Source organism: Cetorhinus maximus, chromosome 2, assembly GCF_964194155.1.
Source record: "Cetorhinus maximus chromosome 2, sCetMax3.hap1.1, whole genome shotgun sequence".
NCBI classification, from domain to species: Eukaryota; Metazoa; Chordata; class Chondrichthyes; order Lamniformes; family Cetorhinidae; genus Cetorhinus; species Cetorhinus maximus.
In genome coordinates, this window is record NC_135880.1 from 192,258,265 (window position 1) to 192,275,626 (window position 17,362).

Sequence of the window (17,362 nt, forward strand, 5' to 3'; positions counted from 1 at the left end):
CTCGGAGCCATTTTATCTGCAAACCTCATGAACAACCATTAAACAGGGACTTCCGGTGGCTTTCCCACAATGAGTACCCACAGGAATCGCTGAGAAGGAATTTCTGGCCCATTCAACCACCGACGAGGCAACTTTGGTGAAAGAGTCACAGAATTGGCAGTAATGTATGGTACTTATAACTGGCTTAAAATCAGATAACAGAGGGTTGTTGTTGTAAACAGGAGCTTTTCGAGTAAGTGCACAGGTATCAAAGGGCTGATTTTGCTATTTTAATCAGATAATGGCCCAGATTTTACTGTAGATATAACAGAAAGGCTCAAAGTTCTCACTGTTATTTATGTGTAAATCCCACGGCAAATTCAGGCAAGTCACAGATAGGTGAAAATATAAAAGTTCAGAATTCTGGCTACACTAGATCCTGGCCCAATAATTACTCAGCCGACAGCATCGTGAGTGGAACTTAGCAAAAGACAAAGACATTAATGTCAGTAATTGAAAATGAAAAGCTTTTTGTTCTAAGGGATAGGTCTGAGTGTCTTTATTCAAGCACTTGGGACATCATTCTGACAGAGGCAGTGATGTAAAATGTGCATCGTTGGATTAGTCACCTGATTGAAGTCAGTGGAATTGAAAATGGGGAGAGATCTGCGAGGGAGCAGATAGTGTCCTTTGATCAAAAGCAAAATTCCCTCCTGGGAATAGCAAATGGGGTTTAGAGCGAACTCCAACCAGACAACATATTAGTGTTAAGGACAGAAAATGCTGGAAAACTCAGCAGGTCTGACAGCATCGGTGGAGACAGAAACAGAGTTGACGTTTCAAGTCCGTATGACCCTTCTTCAGAGCCAGGATACAGGGTAAGTCCCTGATTTTATTGACGTGCAAATCTGCCAGGTGGCACTGAGATATCACAGGGAGTGTGGAATCAGGTACACAGCCAAAGGGTAAATTCATCATCATTCATTAAGTCCTTGGCTGTTGGCACCTGAGGGTCTGAAGAGCTAAATGGAAGGTTGTTTTATCGCAGGCAGTCTAGCGGGTGCAATTTCACTCAGCAGGAGGTAGGCTTGGAGGCTTCTTGTCACCTGCTTTGGCAGTCCCAAAGTTTTAATTTTGAGTTTAAGCTTTTTCTCTTATTTTACAGCGTGTTTCACCAACCACCTCCAGATCCAGGAGCTGAGTGGCAGGCCACAGCTGGGATTTTGTGCATAGTTCTGGCCACCACATTACAGGAAGGACATAATTGGCCTGGAGAGAATAGAGGACATTTGCAAGAATGTTGCCAGGGCTTGAAGATTGCAGCTTTGAGGAAAGATTGGATAGGCTAGAGTTGTTTTCCTTGGAACTGAAGAGGCTGAGGGGTGACCTGATTGAGGTGTACAAGATTATGATGAGCCTAGATAGAGTAGGCAGGGATGCCCTGATTCCCCTAGCAGAGAGGTCAATTACCAGGGGGCACAGATTTAAGGTGATTGGTAGAAGGATTAGCGGGGACATGAATCACAGAATCACACAGTGCAGAAGAGGCCCTTTGGCCCATCGAGTCTGCACCGACACGTGAGAAACACCTGACCTACCTACCTAATCCCATTTACCAGCACTTGGCCCATAGCCTTGAATGTTATGATGTGCCAAGTGCTCATCCAGGTACATTTTAAAGGATGTGAGGCAACCCGCTTCCACCATCCTCCCAGGCAGCGCACTCCACACCGTCACCACCCTCTGGGTAAAAAAGCTTTCCCTCACATCCCCCTTAAACCTCCTGCCCCTCACCCTGAACTTGTGTCCCCTCGTGACTGACCCTTCAACTAACTTTTCACTGGGTGAAATGCTTTCTCACCCAGAGGGTGGTGGGTGTTTGGAATTTGCTGCCTGGTTTGGTGGTGGAAGCAGAAACCCTCAACTCATTTAAAAGCCACCAGGATCTGCACCTAAAGTGCTGTAACCTCTAAGGTGCGATTAAAATGGGCAACAATTTTTTTTTTGAACCTGCACAGACACGATGGGCTGAATGGCCTCTTTCTGTGCTGTAACTTTTCTATGATTCCATGGCTCTATGGAGTGAGGAGGCTTTCAAGAAATAACTTTAAAAAGTAAATAATTCAGGACCTCAATCAGCAACAAAACTCTGGCAAACCACCCAATGTAAATAATGTAAATAATGCTTCAGTTCTGCACTTGATTAACAGCTGCAATTTAACATTTCTGCATTTTAAATGTGGGTTTTTTTTTGCTTGATTTCTTTCTGCATTTTAACTGTGTTTAACTGTTTTTAGTCCCTGCAATTTATATGTTTAACTGTGGGTTTTGTTTGTTTTAGGTGTTTAACTCCTTATTTCTTTCATTGCAGGAGTGATAGATCTCGGAGAAAATTGGGAGGCCAAAATCGGGTGAATTATCTTATCTCAACAATGTTCAAGTCGGTATTCAAATTTTGTTTTTGATAGCTGTAATTCAACATTTTTTCACTTTAACCGTGTTTATCTGGTTTTTGTTTCATGTGTTTTGTGTTAAGATTACTTTATGCTTCACTGACCCCATAGCCAGACACATAGATAATGTTTTCTCACTTATTAGTGGTACTTATGTGAATGGAGTAAGTGACCTAATTTTGGTGATGAGGCATTCTCCCAAATGATTTTGACAGTCTGCTCAGGGAACCATTCAACAGGACCTACCATCTCCTTTTCCCGCAGAGCCTCTAGGACGTTACGTGTGGACTACTGCCTGACGGACTTGTGGTCAAAGGTGTTTTACCGCACAAACTTTCCCACAATGGATAGGTCCAACTGCCTGGATCACTCCTTGGCAATGTCGCCAAACCATGCCATCATTATGTAGTGACACTTGGTGTCTGTGTACTGGGGGTCTACTCACAGCTTAATGCAGCCACATACAAAGGTGGCCATCAGGATGAGAGCAATGTTGGGTAAACTCTTTTCTCCCTTTATCTAGAGTTTTGTACATCATGGCCCTCTGAACAGAATCCATTATCAACCTCCAGATAAAGGCAGAAATGTCTCAGGTGATCGCCACAACACAGGAATGAGGAATGGGCAGAGCTGCAGCATATATAGCAACACCAAGAGCACCTCGGACCTGAAGATCAGGTTCTTACATGCAATGGAGTGGGGGGGTGGGGGAGCATTGCTCCCACATAACCAGATTTTGTTTTATCATAGCTACTCGCTCCTTCCAGTTGTTAGCGCATGCCTTGGCCCCTCCAAACCAGGACCTTCAGGCAGTCTGACCTGACGGTGAAGGGGACAAAAGGTCAGTCAGCCCAGCTCCCTAAGGACATGGCCTCGCTCTTGCCGTGATTTACCTTGGCTCATGAGGCCAGTTCAAACTGGTCATAGATGCTCATCAGTCTGTGCGCCACCAACGGATCCAAGCAGAAGACGGTGACGTCATCCACGTATAGGGAGGCTTTGACCTGCGTGCCTCCATTCCCCGGTATTGTCACCCTTCTTATGTCCCCAACCTTCTTGATGGACTCGGCAAAATGTTCGATACAGCGTGCAAGACAGGGGAGAGAGAACAGCCCTGCCTGACTCCAGATTTGTTTGAGAGCTTTTCTGATTCCCACCCATTGATTGAGACAGTGTAACTGATGTTTGTGTAAAGCAATTGGATCCATTTGTGGATTCCCTCCCCAAAGCCCATTTTGGGGAGCACATCTATCACGTAGGTGTGCAATACTCTGTCAAAGGCCTTCTCGTGGTCCAGGCTGATAAGGCAAGTGCCCACTCCCTCTCCCACACAAAGGCAATCATATCCCTGAGTGGCACAAGGCTATCAGGGATCTTCCTGCTGGGCACAATGCAGGTTTGATCAGGGGAGACATTGGATAGGTTGGGGTTATTTTCCTTAGAACAAAGAAGGCTGAGAGGTGACTTGATTGAGGTGTACAAAATTATGAGGGGAATAGATAGAGTGGACAGATAAAATTGTTTCCCTTGGTGGAGAATTCTAGAACCAGGGGACATAGATTCAAGATAAGTGGCAGAAGGTGTAGGGGGGACATGAGGAAGAACGTTTTTACGCAGAGGGTATTGGGTGCATGGAATTCGCTGCCCAAGTTGGTGGTAGAGGCAGAAACTTTAAATTCTTTTAAAAAGTACCTGGATCTGCACCTAAAGTGCTGTAAGCTGCAGGGCTATGGGCCGGGTGCAGGAAGGTGGGATTAGAAAGGGCACCTGGATGTCCTCGGGCTAGCATGGACAAGATAGGCCGAATGTCCTCCTTCTGTGCTGTAACTTTTCTATGGTTCTGTGGTTCTATGGGTGGATCACCAACTCCAGAGCACACTCAGCCTGATTGGCAATGACCTTGGACAGAATTTTATAGTCCACATTCAACAGTGAAATGGGCTGCCAATTTCTAATTTCCTCTCTCGCCCCCTTCTGCTTGTAGATGAGGGTGATGATGCCTTTCCTCATGAATTCTGACATGTTGCCAGCAGGTCTCAGCCAATTCATTCCAACAGAGCCGGAAACAACGCAGCTGGTAAGTCGTTGTTTCCAGGGGTTTTACTCATCTCAAAAAATTTGATGGCCTTAGTCAGTTCTTCCAGAGTCAGCAGTTTGCCCAGACTCTCCCACTTGCTGTCATCCAATCCTCTGTGATAGAGGACAGGAAGGATTGGCAGGCTATGCTGTCTGAGGGCTTCACATCATACACCCCGACATAAAAGGATTTGCTGATCCTCAAAATGTCAGACTGAGAAATAGTCAAAGTCATTTGGCAGAATGTCTCATTACCAGAACTTTCAAACAAACACCAAGACAAAGCTTGGCGGATGGTGGGAAAGGCACTCCCCACCAGATCCCTTTTACACGCCTGGAGTCTCACCCCTTCCACACGTTGCCCTCGAGGTGGCTGTGGTGAGGAAGAGACCATTGTCCAGCCCATTCTGAAATGTGCCTTTGCAAAGAAGATCTGGAGAGAGATGCAATGATTTTTGGCAAGATTCACCCCAAGCAGCTCCGTGACTCAGGACTCTGTGCTCCAAAGGCTGTTTCCAGAGATGCATACTGAAATAAACATCAACTCGGTGAAAGATGCTCTTGGGTCCTTCCGAAACTTGTTGGTCTTCCAGTGCAAAGAGCTGTCCTCAACTGAGTGTTGCAGCCTGGCACATTCCCAGGTCCAGGACTATGTGTTGAAGGGCGCACTAAAATATGGAGCAGCCACTGTAAAGGCACAATTGGACAGGCCGCTGTCTGAGGCCTTTCAGTTATAGCACACCAAGGGGATGGAAGCTGTGTAGAACCCCTTGGGCTGTATGCCTGACATGGAATGTACATTGCATCATGTCTGTTATGAATTTTCAGTCAATACTTTTAAAACTGGACACAGGCTATTAAAATGGCCACTACAAATCATGTGACCTTTGGCATTGGAGCTTCAGGCAGTCCTAAGTTTCAAGCAAATGGCTAATTAAATATGGACATTCACAGCCATCCAGGGAATTCACACATCCCTTTGTTTAAGGATGGATCAGCACAATGGACTTTAGAATTCCAGCCAGCCTCTCTCTCTATGTTTCACCTTGGACAAAAAAGAACATTGAAACTCAATGTGTGTAAAACAAATGTGAATGGATTCTATCAACCTTCCATTGTATTGTGATGGTTTCCCTCATCCAAACCAGGTAAGGTGTATCTCAAGGTATCAAATAACAACATAGGATGATTGTAATCAACGCACACACCACCTTTTGTTCAGAAAAAGGTCTAAACCTGTGAAAGCCACATGATGAGGGAAGCATTTTACAGTCTCCTTTTAAAAATCAGCAAGAAACTGTTTGCAGAGTCCCACCAAATGACATTAGATTAACAGTAAGTCATCCAAGCAGCCAAGGTAATAAACAGCAATACTTGAACGTGAGATATCCTAGCAGAGCAGGATTCCCCAACTTGTTCAATTGTAAGTTCACCTGACAGCCAACCTCCTGGAAATTCAACTACAAGAAACTTCACAGCTTACTGAGGATCCAACACTTTACCAGACCTTCACTTAAACATTAAAGCAACAAATTCATTAAAGAAACCACAGGCCTTCGACAAAAGAGACTGAGATATTTATAAGCTATAACAGTATATTACCTTCATCTGTATCTAACCTTTGTATGTGTGAGTGTGTGTGTGAGAGATGTGTGAGCGAAACATTGCATTGTTTCGGAGCTATGGTGAGTGAGTATAAATAACCTCCTTTATTTTTAAATTCACAAAAAGCTTGCTGCTGGAATTATTTAATTGGGACATTCATTCTGATAGTAAGAAACGCACATTTCTTAGATACAAACACGCTGATCACAGGCAATAAAAGCGAACACATGCTGTTAGGAACAATATATAGCTTTAAGTTTAATTTATATTTTCGTATTTGGCTGTGAAGAAAAGTGAAACCTAGTTTTAGTATCATTTAGAGGATTTTGTGAGCTGGATGCCGAGAAGTTTGTGTGCATGTGTTTTTAATGAGGTTTACAACTCTTGAAGTGAACAGATGGGTTGCCAGGGGGTTAGTAGTTTGGTGAAGTTAAAAAAATATATAAAGCAGAAAAAAACGGTGCTGTTGCCTAACAACAAGGGTCCAGTGACAGACAGAGATACTGGAAAACACAGGAGGGCGGTCATTTAGTGTGTGTATACCAGAGAGTGCAAGCAGAAGGTCTAATCTCTCCAATAAGAAATCCTGCAAGCCTGCTGGGACACTGAGTTTAGGGAACTCGTGTGTTTGCTCTGAAGCTGAAGTAATAGTGAGTTTAGATTGCAGTTTTGGGTGCCTGAGAGAGAGATACCAGCTGAAGAAAAGCATCTAGTGAATGTTCAGAAGTCTGTTGAAATAAAACTGTTTGGAACTGAGCTAACCCAAGTCAGCAACCTTGGTACTGAGACAATGGTAAGTATTCAGTGGGGTTTTGTGTCAGTAAGGGTTGCTGGGACAAAAGAAGCAGTGTGATTTTGAATCATTCTCTGGTATCTGCCATGAAATCTTTCCAACCGTTTTGTTTAGCGTAATATAGTTCATTTATTTCTTGTTTAATAAATATTTTATTCTTTGTTTTAACAGTATACTGGCAGACTGTGTTCAGTAACTGACCTCCACAGTTTCTAAACAAAAAACAAAGCTAGGATCTACCAAGCCAGGTTTCACTCTGGGACCTGACTTGTCCAGTATTAACATCAGCTAGGATCATAACAATACATTCTCTCTGTGAGTATGGTGAATACTAAGGGCAGGATTTTACCTTCGTCGGTCGGGTGGGCGGCCGATTGCCGCTGGTGAAACGGGCCGTGCCGCCATTTTCCAATGGGCAGGCCAATTAAGGCCCGCACCGCGGGTTAGCGACTCCCATGGAGAACGGGAAAATAGTCACGGGGACGGGTGGCCTCAGACTGCCGGTTCCAATGGGGAGCCAGCGGCCTGTATAAAGAGTGGCCAGGCAACCTGCTTGAGGCAGTGCACCATGTGCCACTCGGGGAGGTAGAAATGCTCCAAGGAGGGCAGAGGAGGAGCAGGCGGAGGAGGAGGGGGGCAGGCTGCAGGAGAGGCCAGCGGGGGGGCCACTGTGCACCCAGATTCTCAGACACATGCCTTGCTGTCCTCCTGGAAGAGGTGGGCCAGCGACGTGATGTTCTGTATCCTGAGGATGGGAGGAGGAGGGCCCCCCCATGTTACCAGCCAGGCATGGGAGGAGGTGGGCGAGGCTGTAAGTGCCCATGATGACGTCAGACGCACTGGCACACAGTGCCGAAAACACTTCAATGATTTGCTGCGCTCCGGACGGGTGAGTACCATGTCTGTCCGGGCTACTTGAGGCAGGAGGCAGCCTTAGCCTTTGCACCCCCCCCACTCCTCACCATGTATGGCTGCCGTTACTGCATAGGGCATCTATCGCACGCTGGGTGGGCAAATGCTTACATCAGCCTTAGTGGTTGAGGAGAAGAAGGGCTTTCTGCACAGCATATGTTGGTTTCTGTGGCATTTGAGTAGTTTGGGGGCAAGCTGCAGGGGAGGCCGGTAGACACATACTCAGAACTCCAACACATGTCATATTGATGGTGATGAGATGGTCCAAGGGGCGTCTCAAGGTCTTTTGGGCAAGTCCCATCTGCTGGCATCGGCGCCACACCTATTTGATCCTCCTTTCCATGGGCGCTAAGACCCGTGTGCTATTTAAAGCGATGGACGCCGAATGTGTCCAAGGTGGCCGTTGGGGGAGGGGTTTTGGACCAGCCGTACTATCTTCTGGGGACTGATCACCAGTTGTGTGGACAGGAGCCGCTGGAGGCCTCAGATGGGCCACTGTGGTTGGGGTGCGGTGTGCACTTACAGGGTACATGAGTGATCAGCCCCAATAAATCCTCTTATGTGTTTTGCAGGCAAAAAGTAACCACAAGGCCCGGGAGTGCCTGAGGACTGGAGGTGGGCACACCCTCCTCCAGCACCTCACCCCATTCGAGGAGCAGGCCATGGAGCTGGGCAGGAGTCAGGAGGCCAGGGTGGCTGGGGGTGGCGAGGCTGGGGTCCAGTGGGCAGGTATTTGAAGTCCACAGTCCCATCCACTCTGTGTGCCCACCATCCAAAAGACTGATGGTTGCTGCAACTGTTATTGCTGCAACAATGCTCATTCACTGACTGAGGCATTCTGACATCTGGGTCATACAGGAGGGACCCTCGTCCCCTTGAGAAATAGCTTCTCCACCACCTTCCAAAGTCACCTTATCCCATTTATGACCAATATCACCATGGTCTCACATATCATTGGATTGCCGCTGCACACCCAAAGACTTACTCCATTTTCGGGGGTTTGGGACCTCCTGCACCCTTTCAGCCAGTGCGCCCCACATTACTTTGTCCAGAAGGTCCTCAGCACCTCAGCTGTGAACCTCATGGCACTCAACTTAGATGAGTGCCACCACGTTACTCATCCCTGCGCTAAGGGGAAATGTTGCCTTCTGGCCACATGATCCATGCCCCTCCTTACAGAATGAAGGGCAATAATATGACCTCTCAATCTCCTGAGTTCGGTGGAAAATGACACAACTGTTTGAAATGTTTCCTCAGCCACACAACTATCCAGGCAACAATGCATCCACATCAGATACCTCTACACTCTCCCCACTCCTCTGACTCTTTACAAGCCATGTGCCATTCATGAGGCCCTCTTACCAGCTTGTTTGCATGTGCGCTTAATGCTTGGGGCCCGTCTTGTCTCATTTGGACCTCACCAATGTTCTTCTTTTAAGGGTCTTTAAGGGTGAGCTACTTATGAGGGTGGGGGAGAAAGGAATGAAAGGTTGAAGTGAATGCACACTAACTGATGCACTGTCCTTGTTGTTCATTTCAGCATCACCACCAGAGCGACCCGCACGTCCTCAACACAACCACCCCCCTCCACACCTGAGGGGCAACATGTGCAACTTGCGGCACAGCATTTCCGCCAGCCAGGCACCAGCGGAGACACACACACCTCGGTGGGGACTTTACCGTCAGCTAGTGTCCCAGGTCACAGTGGAGAGGGCACTTCACGATCGCTGGAGGAGTTGGTAGGGGCAGAGAGTGCCGATGGCTCCAGCAGCCGGAGGGCTGCAGTGGACCAGGCACATGCTGAGTCCGGCACTGATGATGTGCCTCTGGAGTTGTCCCCATTGCTGCAGCTGCAGGACAGGTGGCAGGAAGTGCGTTTGAATCTGGCAGGGTTGCTTGAGGGAATGGTTCAGTTGCTCTCTGCGATGGAGGAGTCTAGGCAGAGTGCGCGTGAAGAATCCGCCCTCAGGGCAGAGCATCAGTGATTCCTTCAATGAGAGATTGGCGACTCTCATAGAGAGGAGCTTCCACCAAATGGATCAAAATATGATTGGGATATGCTCTGACCTGCAAGCCCTCACAGCGGTTCTGGCCACAGGTGGTGTTTTCCATTGTGGGAGCTTTGTGGACACCAAGCGCCGGCACTCGGTGCCCATGCATCTGCGGTGAGCAGGGAGGTAGATTTGGACCTCACATCGGCGCAGACGCTGCCTGCAATTGCTGTGAGTTCCTCTCAGGGCGCTCCGGATGAGGGCAGCAGCTCCTCTGCCCCTCTGCCAGTCAACGTTGCTTCCGTTGAGGCTGTGACAACTGGGAAGGTGCCAGTTCTGGAACTGGCCACTCCCTCCCAGGCGGGGCCATCACAGGCTCCACAGGCCAGAGGACGCCCGCCAAGGTCATCGAGGCCAATAGGACAGCAGAGTCAGCAGGCTGTCTCACAAGCCACTCCGAGCGATGGGGCGGCACCTAGACGTAGCAACCGCAAATGAAAACACAAGGCACCTTAGGCACTCCCCGGGTATGTTACTGGTGATTTTGTGTTGGCCTTAGAATAAGGACCCCTTTTTGTAACATTGTCAAATAATCATGTGGGCTTTAATTGTGGACAGAATAAAGTCCACCTTTGTTACCATGGCTGAGCGTCTTTTCATTGAGGTGCTTTTTTCATTTTCACATAATTATCATGAGTGTTTGAGTGGACATTGATGTTTCTGTACTAAGCCCTTAGTTGCAGCTGATGAGGTGGAAGATGTAGCACTCAAGTGCCACGTGTGGAAGCGCCAGGCAATGCTGGTCCTGCTGATCCATGTGTGTGGAGCTAGCTGAAGGTTCGTTGGATTAAATTGTCCCGGGTGTCCCTGCCTCCTTGGTGTAGTAGCGGGTCGTCGTTCTGCCCCTCATCATCGCCCTGTGCTTCCTCATCCTCTGAGCCACTGCTGGATTCATCATGTGCAGCCTCATCCAGGGCGTCAAGGTCTTCATCGTCAATTGCATCCCCCCTTTCCAGCGCAAGATTGTGCAGGACGCAGCATGCTACCACAATCGGAGAAACGCGATCTGGGGGGTACTGGAGTGCGCCCCCTGAGCGGTCCAGGCAATGGAAGCACATCTTGAGAAGACTGATGGCTCTCTCCACCACAGCCCTTATGGTGCCCTGGCTCCTATTGTACCGATGCTCAGCTTCTGTTCTTGGATGGCGGAGAGGCGTCATAAGCCACCTTCTGAGGGGATAGCCCTTGTCACCCAGCAGCCAACCATCTAGCCGAGCCAGAGCACTGAAGAGCCCCGGCACCTGGGAGTGTCTGAGGATGTAGGCATCGTGGGAGCTGCCTGGGTACCTTGCGCAGACTTGTAGAATCTGCATCCTGTGATCACACACTATCTGCATGTTCATGGAGTGGAAGCCCTTCCTGTTGACGAATGCTTACCTGCTGGCGCCTTGATGGCCACCTGTGTACAGTCTATAGCACCCTGGACACGGGGGAAGCCAGCAATGGCCGCGAAGCCTCTGGCTCGCTGTGCCTGACTTGCCTGGTCGCAGCAGAAGTGGACAAAGGTGGATACCCATCTGAACAGAGCGTCTGTAACCTGCTTGACACAAGTGTGGACAGCTGATTGGGAGACACCGCAAAGATCACCCACTGAGCCCTGGAAGGAGCCAGAGGCATAGAAGTGGAGGGCAATCTCTGAGCTTCAGAGCCAATGGCATGGGGTGTCCACCCACACAGCTAGGGGAGATCTCAGGGCCAATCATCTAACAGATATAGTTGACTGTCTCCCTTGAGCATCCTTCAGCACTGCACCTCAATCATATTGAGGAAGCTGCTTCGCCACCTGTATATCCTGGCAGCAGGATAGTGGCATCGTCTGCAGCCCCTTGCACCTTGGGCAACCTCTTGGCCCTGCGCCCCTTGTGCCTGCGCCTGGCCTCCCAAAAGTGCCTCCCTTGGAGGCTGATTGTCCACTCCTGGCATCCTCCTGATTCTATCCCTACCTTTCTCCTCAGGGGAGCAGCCTCCACTGGGGAGGTCAGAACCTATAGCCCCAGGCTAATTGGAGGCCTCCGGAAAGCTGCAAGGCCGAAAAAGAATGCTGTCTGCAGGATGCTTTCACTTCACACAAAAATCTCTTGGACATCGATGAAAACTACTAACAATCACACAGGTATGTTTTAAACACTTTCATCAATCATAACTTTGTGAAAAACATGAACAACCCCTCTGAGTCTGCATATCCTGACATTGCAAAAGTTTTCTTAAATAATCTCCTACCCGCCGGCTCGTTGGGCCCGTGCGCCGACCTAAAGTTCGCACGGGCCCCTCAAAATCGTACACAATTGGTAAGTTAAGGGGCTTAATGAGCCCTTCAATTAATGGCGGGTGAACTGATTGCGCCCGCCCACTGAAATATCATGATGGCGCGCGCTGACGTCGGCGCAAGCCATTTTACACCATCCGCACATCAGCTGGCAAATTCTGGCCTAAGAGTACTGAAATTGTATTGAGGCACCTCAGAGTGGAGAAAAGTTGCATTTTTTTGCACTGACTGTAATATTCAATTTGAAATGTTTTGGAATGTATTTCTCCAAATTTTATTTTTAAAGTATAGTCTTAGGGCAAAAAAAGAGGGTGAATTGATTTTCTAGATGTTCACTCGCACAGGTTTTGAACATGTAGCTAGTCTCAAATGGAGCCAGTTGGGCCAGTAAATGTAACCAGGCTAACTAATCACAATTGAACCAGCCCAACTACCCAGGTAGGTAGAAAACTGGTTCAACTGGGCCATTTGACAACTGGGTCGGATCCCACTATTCAGCTATGGCAGTTACATAAACAAAATACAGTGCTGCACAATTACTGATGTTCTTCCCTCTCTCTTGCAGGACAAGGTGGCGCACAATGGAAGGGAGCAGGGCAGAGCCAGCAGGGGGCAAGGCTATCTGCAACTCCAGTGCCCTATAGAGGAGGTGCTTCTCAGCATCATGGGGGTTGGCTGTGACAAAGCTCATATGCGGTATCACTGAGAATATTGAGGATCATGGTATATCTTCCTTATGCCCGTTCTCAACTCCTAGCTAACCCTCCAATAGCTATCTGGCATAATGAACCATGGGCCTCTTCCTTCCCAACCCATGCCCCTTCCCTTGCACCAACCCTTCCCTCTGAATTCCTGTTTTCAGACATGCCAGAACTGCCTCCTGCCCAGCCACAGCAGCCCAAGGATGAAGAGAGAGACTATCTGCTACTGAAACCCTTCATCCATGCTTTTGCTATCTTCCCACTTGACTATTCCAATGTACCCCTGGCTTGCCGCCCATCATATATTCTCAATAAAGCTGAACTATTCAAAACCCCACTGTAGATATCTTAACTGATCTACATTGCTCCTCATCCACCAACTTCTTGATTTAAAGTTCTCATCCTCATTTTGAAATTGGTCTGTGGCCTACCCATTTTCAGTCTAAACTTGAGTGTTAATGCTGTGCGCTGTCTGACCTTGGTAATGTTAATACTGTACATTCTTTGAACTCCAGGGTGTTAGCGTTGTGCATTCTCTGAACACTGGGATGATGGTGCTGTGCGTTTTCTGACCTCAGTAGTGTTGGTACTGTGTGTGCTGTGCATTTTCTAACCTTGGTAAAGTTGGTACTGTGTGTTCTCAGATCTCTGAAGTGTCTGCAGTGTTCAGAACTCAATAGTGTTAGTGCTATTTGCTCTCTGTAATCAGTAATGTTAACGTGTGTTTTCTCTGCACTGGGTAGCTTGCTTGACATGACTTGATCAAATTACACACTACAATCTAAGAATTGGGTGAGTATTGTCCTTGTCATTCCTATTGGCAAGGTTAAGAAATTTGCATATTAACAACATAGCAAACAGATGCAGGCCAAAAAGAGAAAAACTTGCATTTATATCACACACTTCACAACCTCAGGAAGTCACAAAAGGCTTTCTAGCCAATGAAGAACTTCTTGAATTATAATCACAGTTGTAATGTAAGAAATACAACCACCAAATCGCACACATCAAGGTCCCAAAAAAAAACCAATATGATAAGGACGAAATATCTTTTAGATATTGGCTGAGGGATAAATATCAACCTGGACACCAGGGAGGACTCCCAAATATTCTTCTTGGGATAGTACAATGAATCTTTATATCCACCTGAGAGGTCCTGCTTTAACATCTCATCCGAAAGAGGTACCTCTGACAGCTCAGCAGTCCCTCAGAACGGTACTGGAAAGGTCAGCCTGGATTTGTGCTCATGCCTCTGGCAAACATCCATCTCTAGTTTACTCTTAGAGATCTTTCCCTACTGAAACGTGGTGGAGCCTCTCCCAAACAAACAAACTGCATCCGTCAATTTACATCTACTGACCCAACATGATTAGTTCTCCAGGAATCAGCTTGATTGCTTCAAAGAAAAGTTAGTGGGGAGGGGGTTTCAAGTGTGTCCTGAGTTTTGTCATGGGTTGCTTTTTCTCCCTGTCATTTTGCCTCCCCCGACCATAAATCAGCATCACTGACGATTTGGGGGTGTGTATGGTTGAGGGGGGGGGGGGGGGGGGGGATGCTGTGTGGAGGGTGCGGGTGGAGGTGAGTGAGGTCAGTACTGAGGAGACTCAAAGCCCACCTTCCTTTTCAGGTTTTCAAAACCGACCTCAGTCCTCAGCTTGAATATGCTTAGCATGCCCCATGTGCCTCCTGCCAGGCAGACGCAAAGCACAACAGGTTTTCCTGATGTTAGTCTTACCCTTCACGGATCAATCTGCATCTTTCCCATTGCTGCATAGTCCCCAAACTCTCTGTTCATCAAACTCTCAGATTTGACCCCTTTTCCCCTCCCTTTACTTGATGCTATTGATCTCTTACAAGGATTCCGTTTTATAAATGCCAGTCACACTTCAATACTGCGCTCCCTGTAACTGTAGACAAGTCATTCTAACCATGGTGCCACCATGTACAGTCAAGCCCAGTCAAATAACACACTTACTGGCAAGAATCACTTTGATGGCAGTCAGATGCACTGGTGCTTCTTACCGCAGGGGGTCCTGAAGCCTAATGCACAACCTGTACTACCCACCCCACCGGAGATGAGCTGATTCAAACAAGGAACCAAACCTGAGATTTTCCTGGTTTCCACCCTAGAAGCTTACAGCTCAAAAGGAGACCTTTCAGGTCATCATATCTGTACTGGCTCGTTCCAAATGTAAAACTAATTCTACTTTCACGGCATCTCACTCTAGTCCTGCATCCTCCTCCATTTCGAATATTTATCTAGTTTTCCTTTAAAAGATGAAATGGCCTCGGTTTCATCCTCCCTCTGGCAAAGTGTCCATGCCTGTGCAGCAAAACATCTCTGAGTCTCTCTCTCCTCTTATGGACAATATTAAATTGATTACTAGCCCCGACCCCACCCCCTCATCACTGAGCTTCCAGAGAAAACAGTCCATCATGTTCACCCGAACAAAACCTTAATTGAAAAAAGACCTTTTGTAAATCTTTAATAATTGATTTGTCAGATTTGATTGTGGCCTGTCCTTATAGTTCAGACAGTGGAGGAATTCTATCGCTCTTCCCTCCATAAGAAAGATCCAATGAAAGGCACTGAAAGGTTTCTCACCATTGCCCTTAATCCCATATGGTAATGTGTGAAACAGGTAGTTTGGCTTGTGCCACCAGGCATCATCCACCGTTAAAAATAAATTGGTATTCCGAATAAATCTGAAAAAGAATCAAAAGATCAGGAAGAAGGAGATCAGAATGGAGCAAACAGTCAAAATGCAGAACAGTTCAATTCCCGAGGAAATGAATAGATGGCTTACTTTGGGAGGATTTGTTCACTGTGATTGCTTGACTGCCAGGTTGAGCAATGTGTATCCTGACTGTAATGAAAAAGAGACAACTTTATGGATAAAGAGACTTTGCTTCAAATCTGGTATTGTAAATTGGATCTTTTAACAATAGTCATCTACGCCCGAACATTTTGCCTCCCATTTCTAAGCTGCAGTATGAATGCTACTCTCTGCATCGTCCAGCTAAACTCTGAAAGCTACATGGCTTAGCATGTTTCAATTCCCATCCTGTGCTCTGACATTCTGTCACTGCCTCAGGATAGTTATGGGAAGTAAAGAAAAGGGGTCCCACACAGGCCTATATATAAACCATCGGAGAAAGAAGGTTTCTAATTGTTAAAGACCTTGTGGTCATTCGCCTGAGCAACTGAAAATGACAGTCGTGATCTAAGGGACTCGGCAACAGTTCCAATGGGGGCTGGTGTTGCATTTTAATGAATCATACAATGGTTACAGCACAGAAGGAGGCCATTTGGTCCATCATGTCTGTGCTAGCCCTAAGAAGGAGCAATTCAGCTAGTACCAATCCCCAGCCTTTTCCCCATAGCCCTGCAATTTTTTCCTTTTCAGATAATGATCCAATTACCTTTTGAAAGACTCAGTAGAATCTGCGCCCATTACACTGTCAAGCATTGCATTCCAGATCCTAAACGCTCACTGCATGAAAACGTTTTCCTCATGTCATAATTTAATTTTTTGACAATTACCTTAAATCTTTGCCCTGGTTCTCGATCTTTCCCCCAATGGGAACAGTTTCTCCCTATCTATTCTGTCCAGGCCCCTCATGATTTTGAGTATCTTTATCAAATCTCCTCTTAACCTTCTCTTCTCCAAGAAGAACAGTCCCAGCTTCTCCAATCTATCCAAGTAGCTGAAGTTCCTCATCTCTGGGACCATTCTCGTGAATCCTTTCCACAGTGTTTCTCATGCATTCACATCCTTCCGAAAGTGTGGTAGCCGGCACTGGATGCAATACTCCAGCTGAGGCTGAACCAGTGTTTTATACAGATTAACAAATCCTCCTTGCTTTTTGTACTCTAAACCCCTATTAATAAAGCCCAGGATGCCATATGCTTTATTAGCTGTGCTCTCAATCTGTTCTGCCACCTTCAATGATGTATGCACCAAGACAGCCAGATCCCTCTACTCCTGCACTCCCTTTAGAATTGTATCCTTTATTTTATATTGTCTCTTTGCATTCTTACTACCAAAGTGAATCACTTTGCACTTCGCTGCATTAACTTTCATCTGTTACTTGTTTGCCCATTCCACCAACCTGTCTATGTCCTCCTCATGGTTCACAATAGTTCCAAATTTTGTATCACCTGCAAATTTTGAAATTGTGCCCTGTACACCAAGGTCAAGGTCATTAATATATATCAGGAAGAGCAGGGATCCTAACATCCATCCCTTGGGAATTCAACTATAATACCTTCCTCCAGTTCAAAAAAACAACCGCTCACCACCACTCTTTGTTTCCTGTCACGCAGCCAATTTCGTACCCAGATTGCCACTGTCCCTTTTATTCCATGAGCTCTAATTTTTCTCACAAGTCTGTTGTGTGGCATTTTTGAGGTTCATGTACACCACATCAACAGCATTACCCTCATCAATCCTCTCTGGTATCTCATCAAAAACTCAACCAAGTTAGTCAAACATGATTTTTCCTTACAAATCCATGCTGGCTTT

General features: G+C 46.9%; 1 protein-coding gene across 1 annotated transcript in view; it reads right to left on the reverse strand.

The window, feature by feature from the left end:
* LOC144668782 (CMP-N-acetylneuraminate-beta-galactosamide-alpha-2,3-sialyltransferase 4-like) overlaps positions 1–17,362 on the reverse strand; it is a 162,971-nt gene that overhangs the window by 72,714 nt on the left and 72,895 nt on the right. Inside the window, exons 5-6 of the mRNA XM_078531120.1 lie at positions 15,644–15,703; positions 15,442–15,542 (exon numbers count right to left, since the gene is read on the reverse strand). Coding sequence (XP_078387246.1) covers positions 15,442–15,542; positions 15,644–15,703 — 161 coding nt within the window. The remainder of the gene's footprint in view (positions 1–15,441; positions 15,543–15,643; positions 15,704–17,362) is intronic.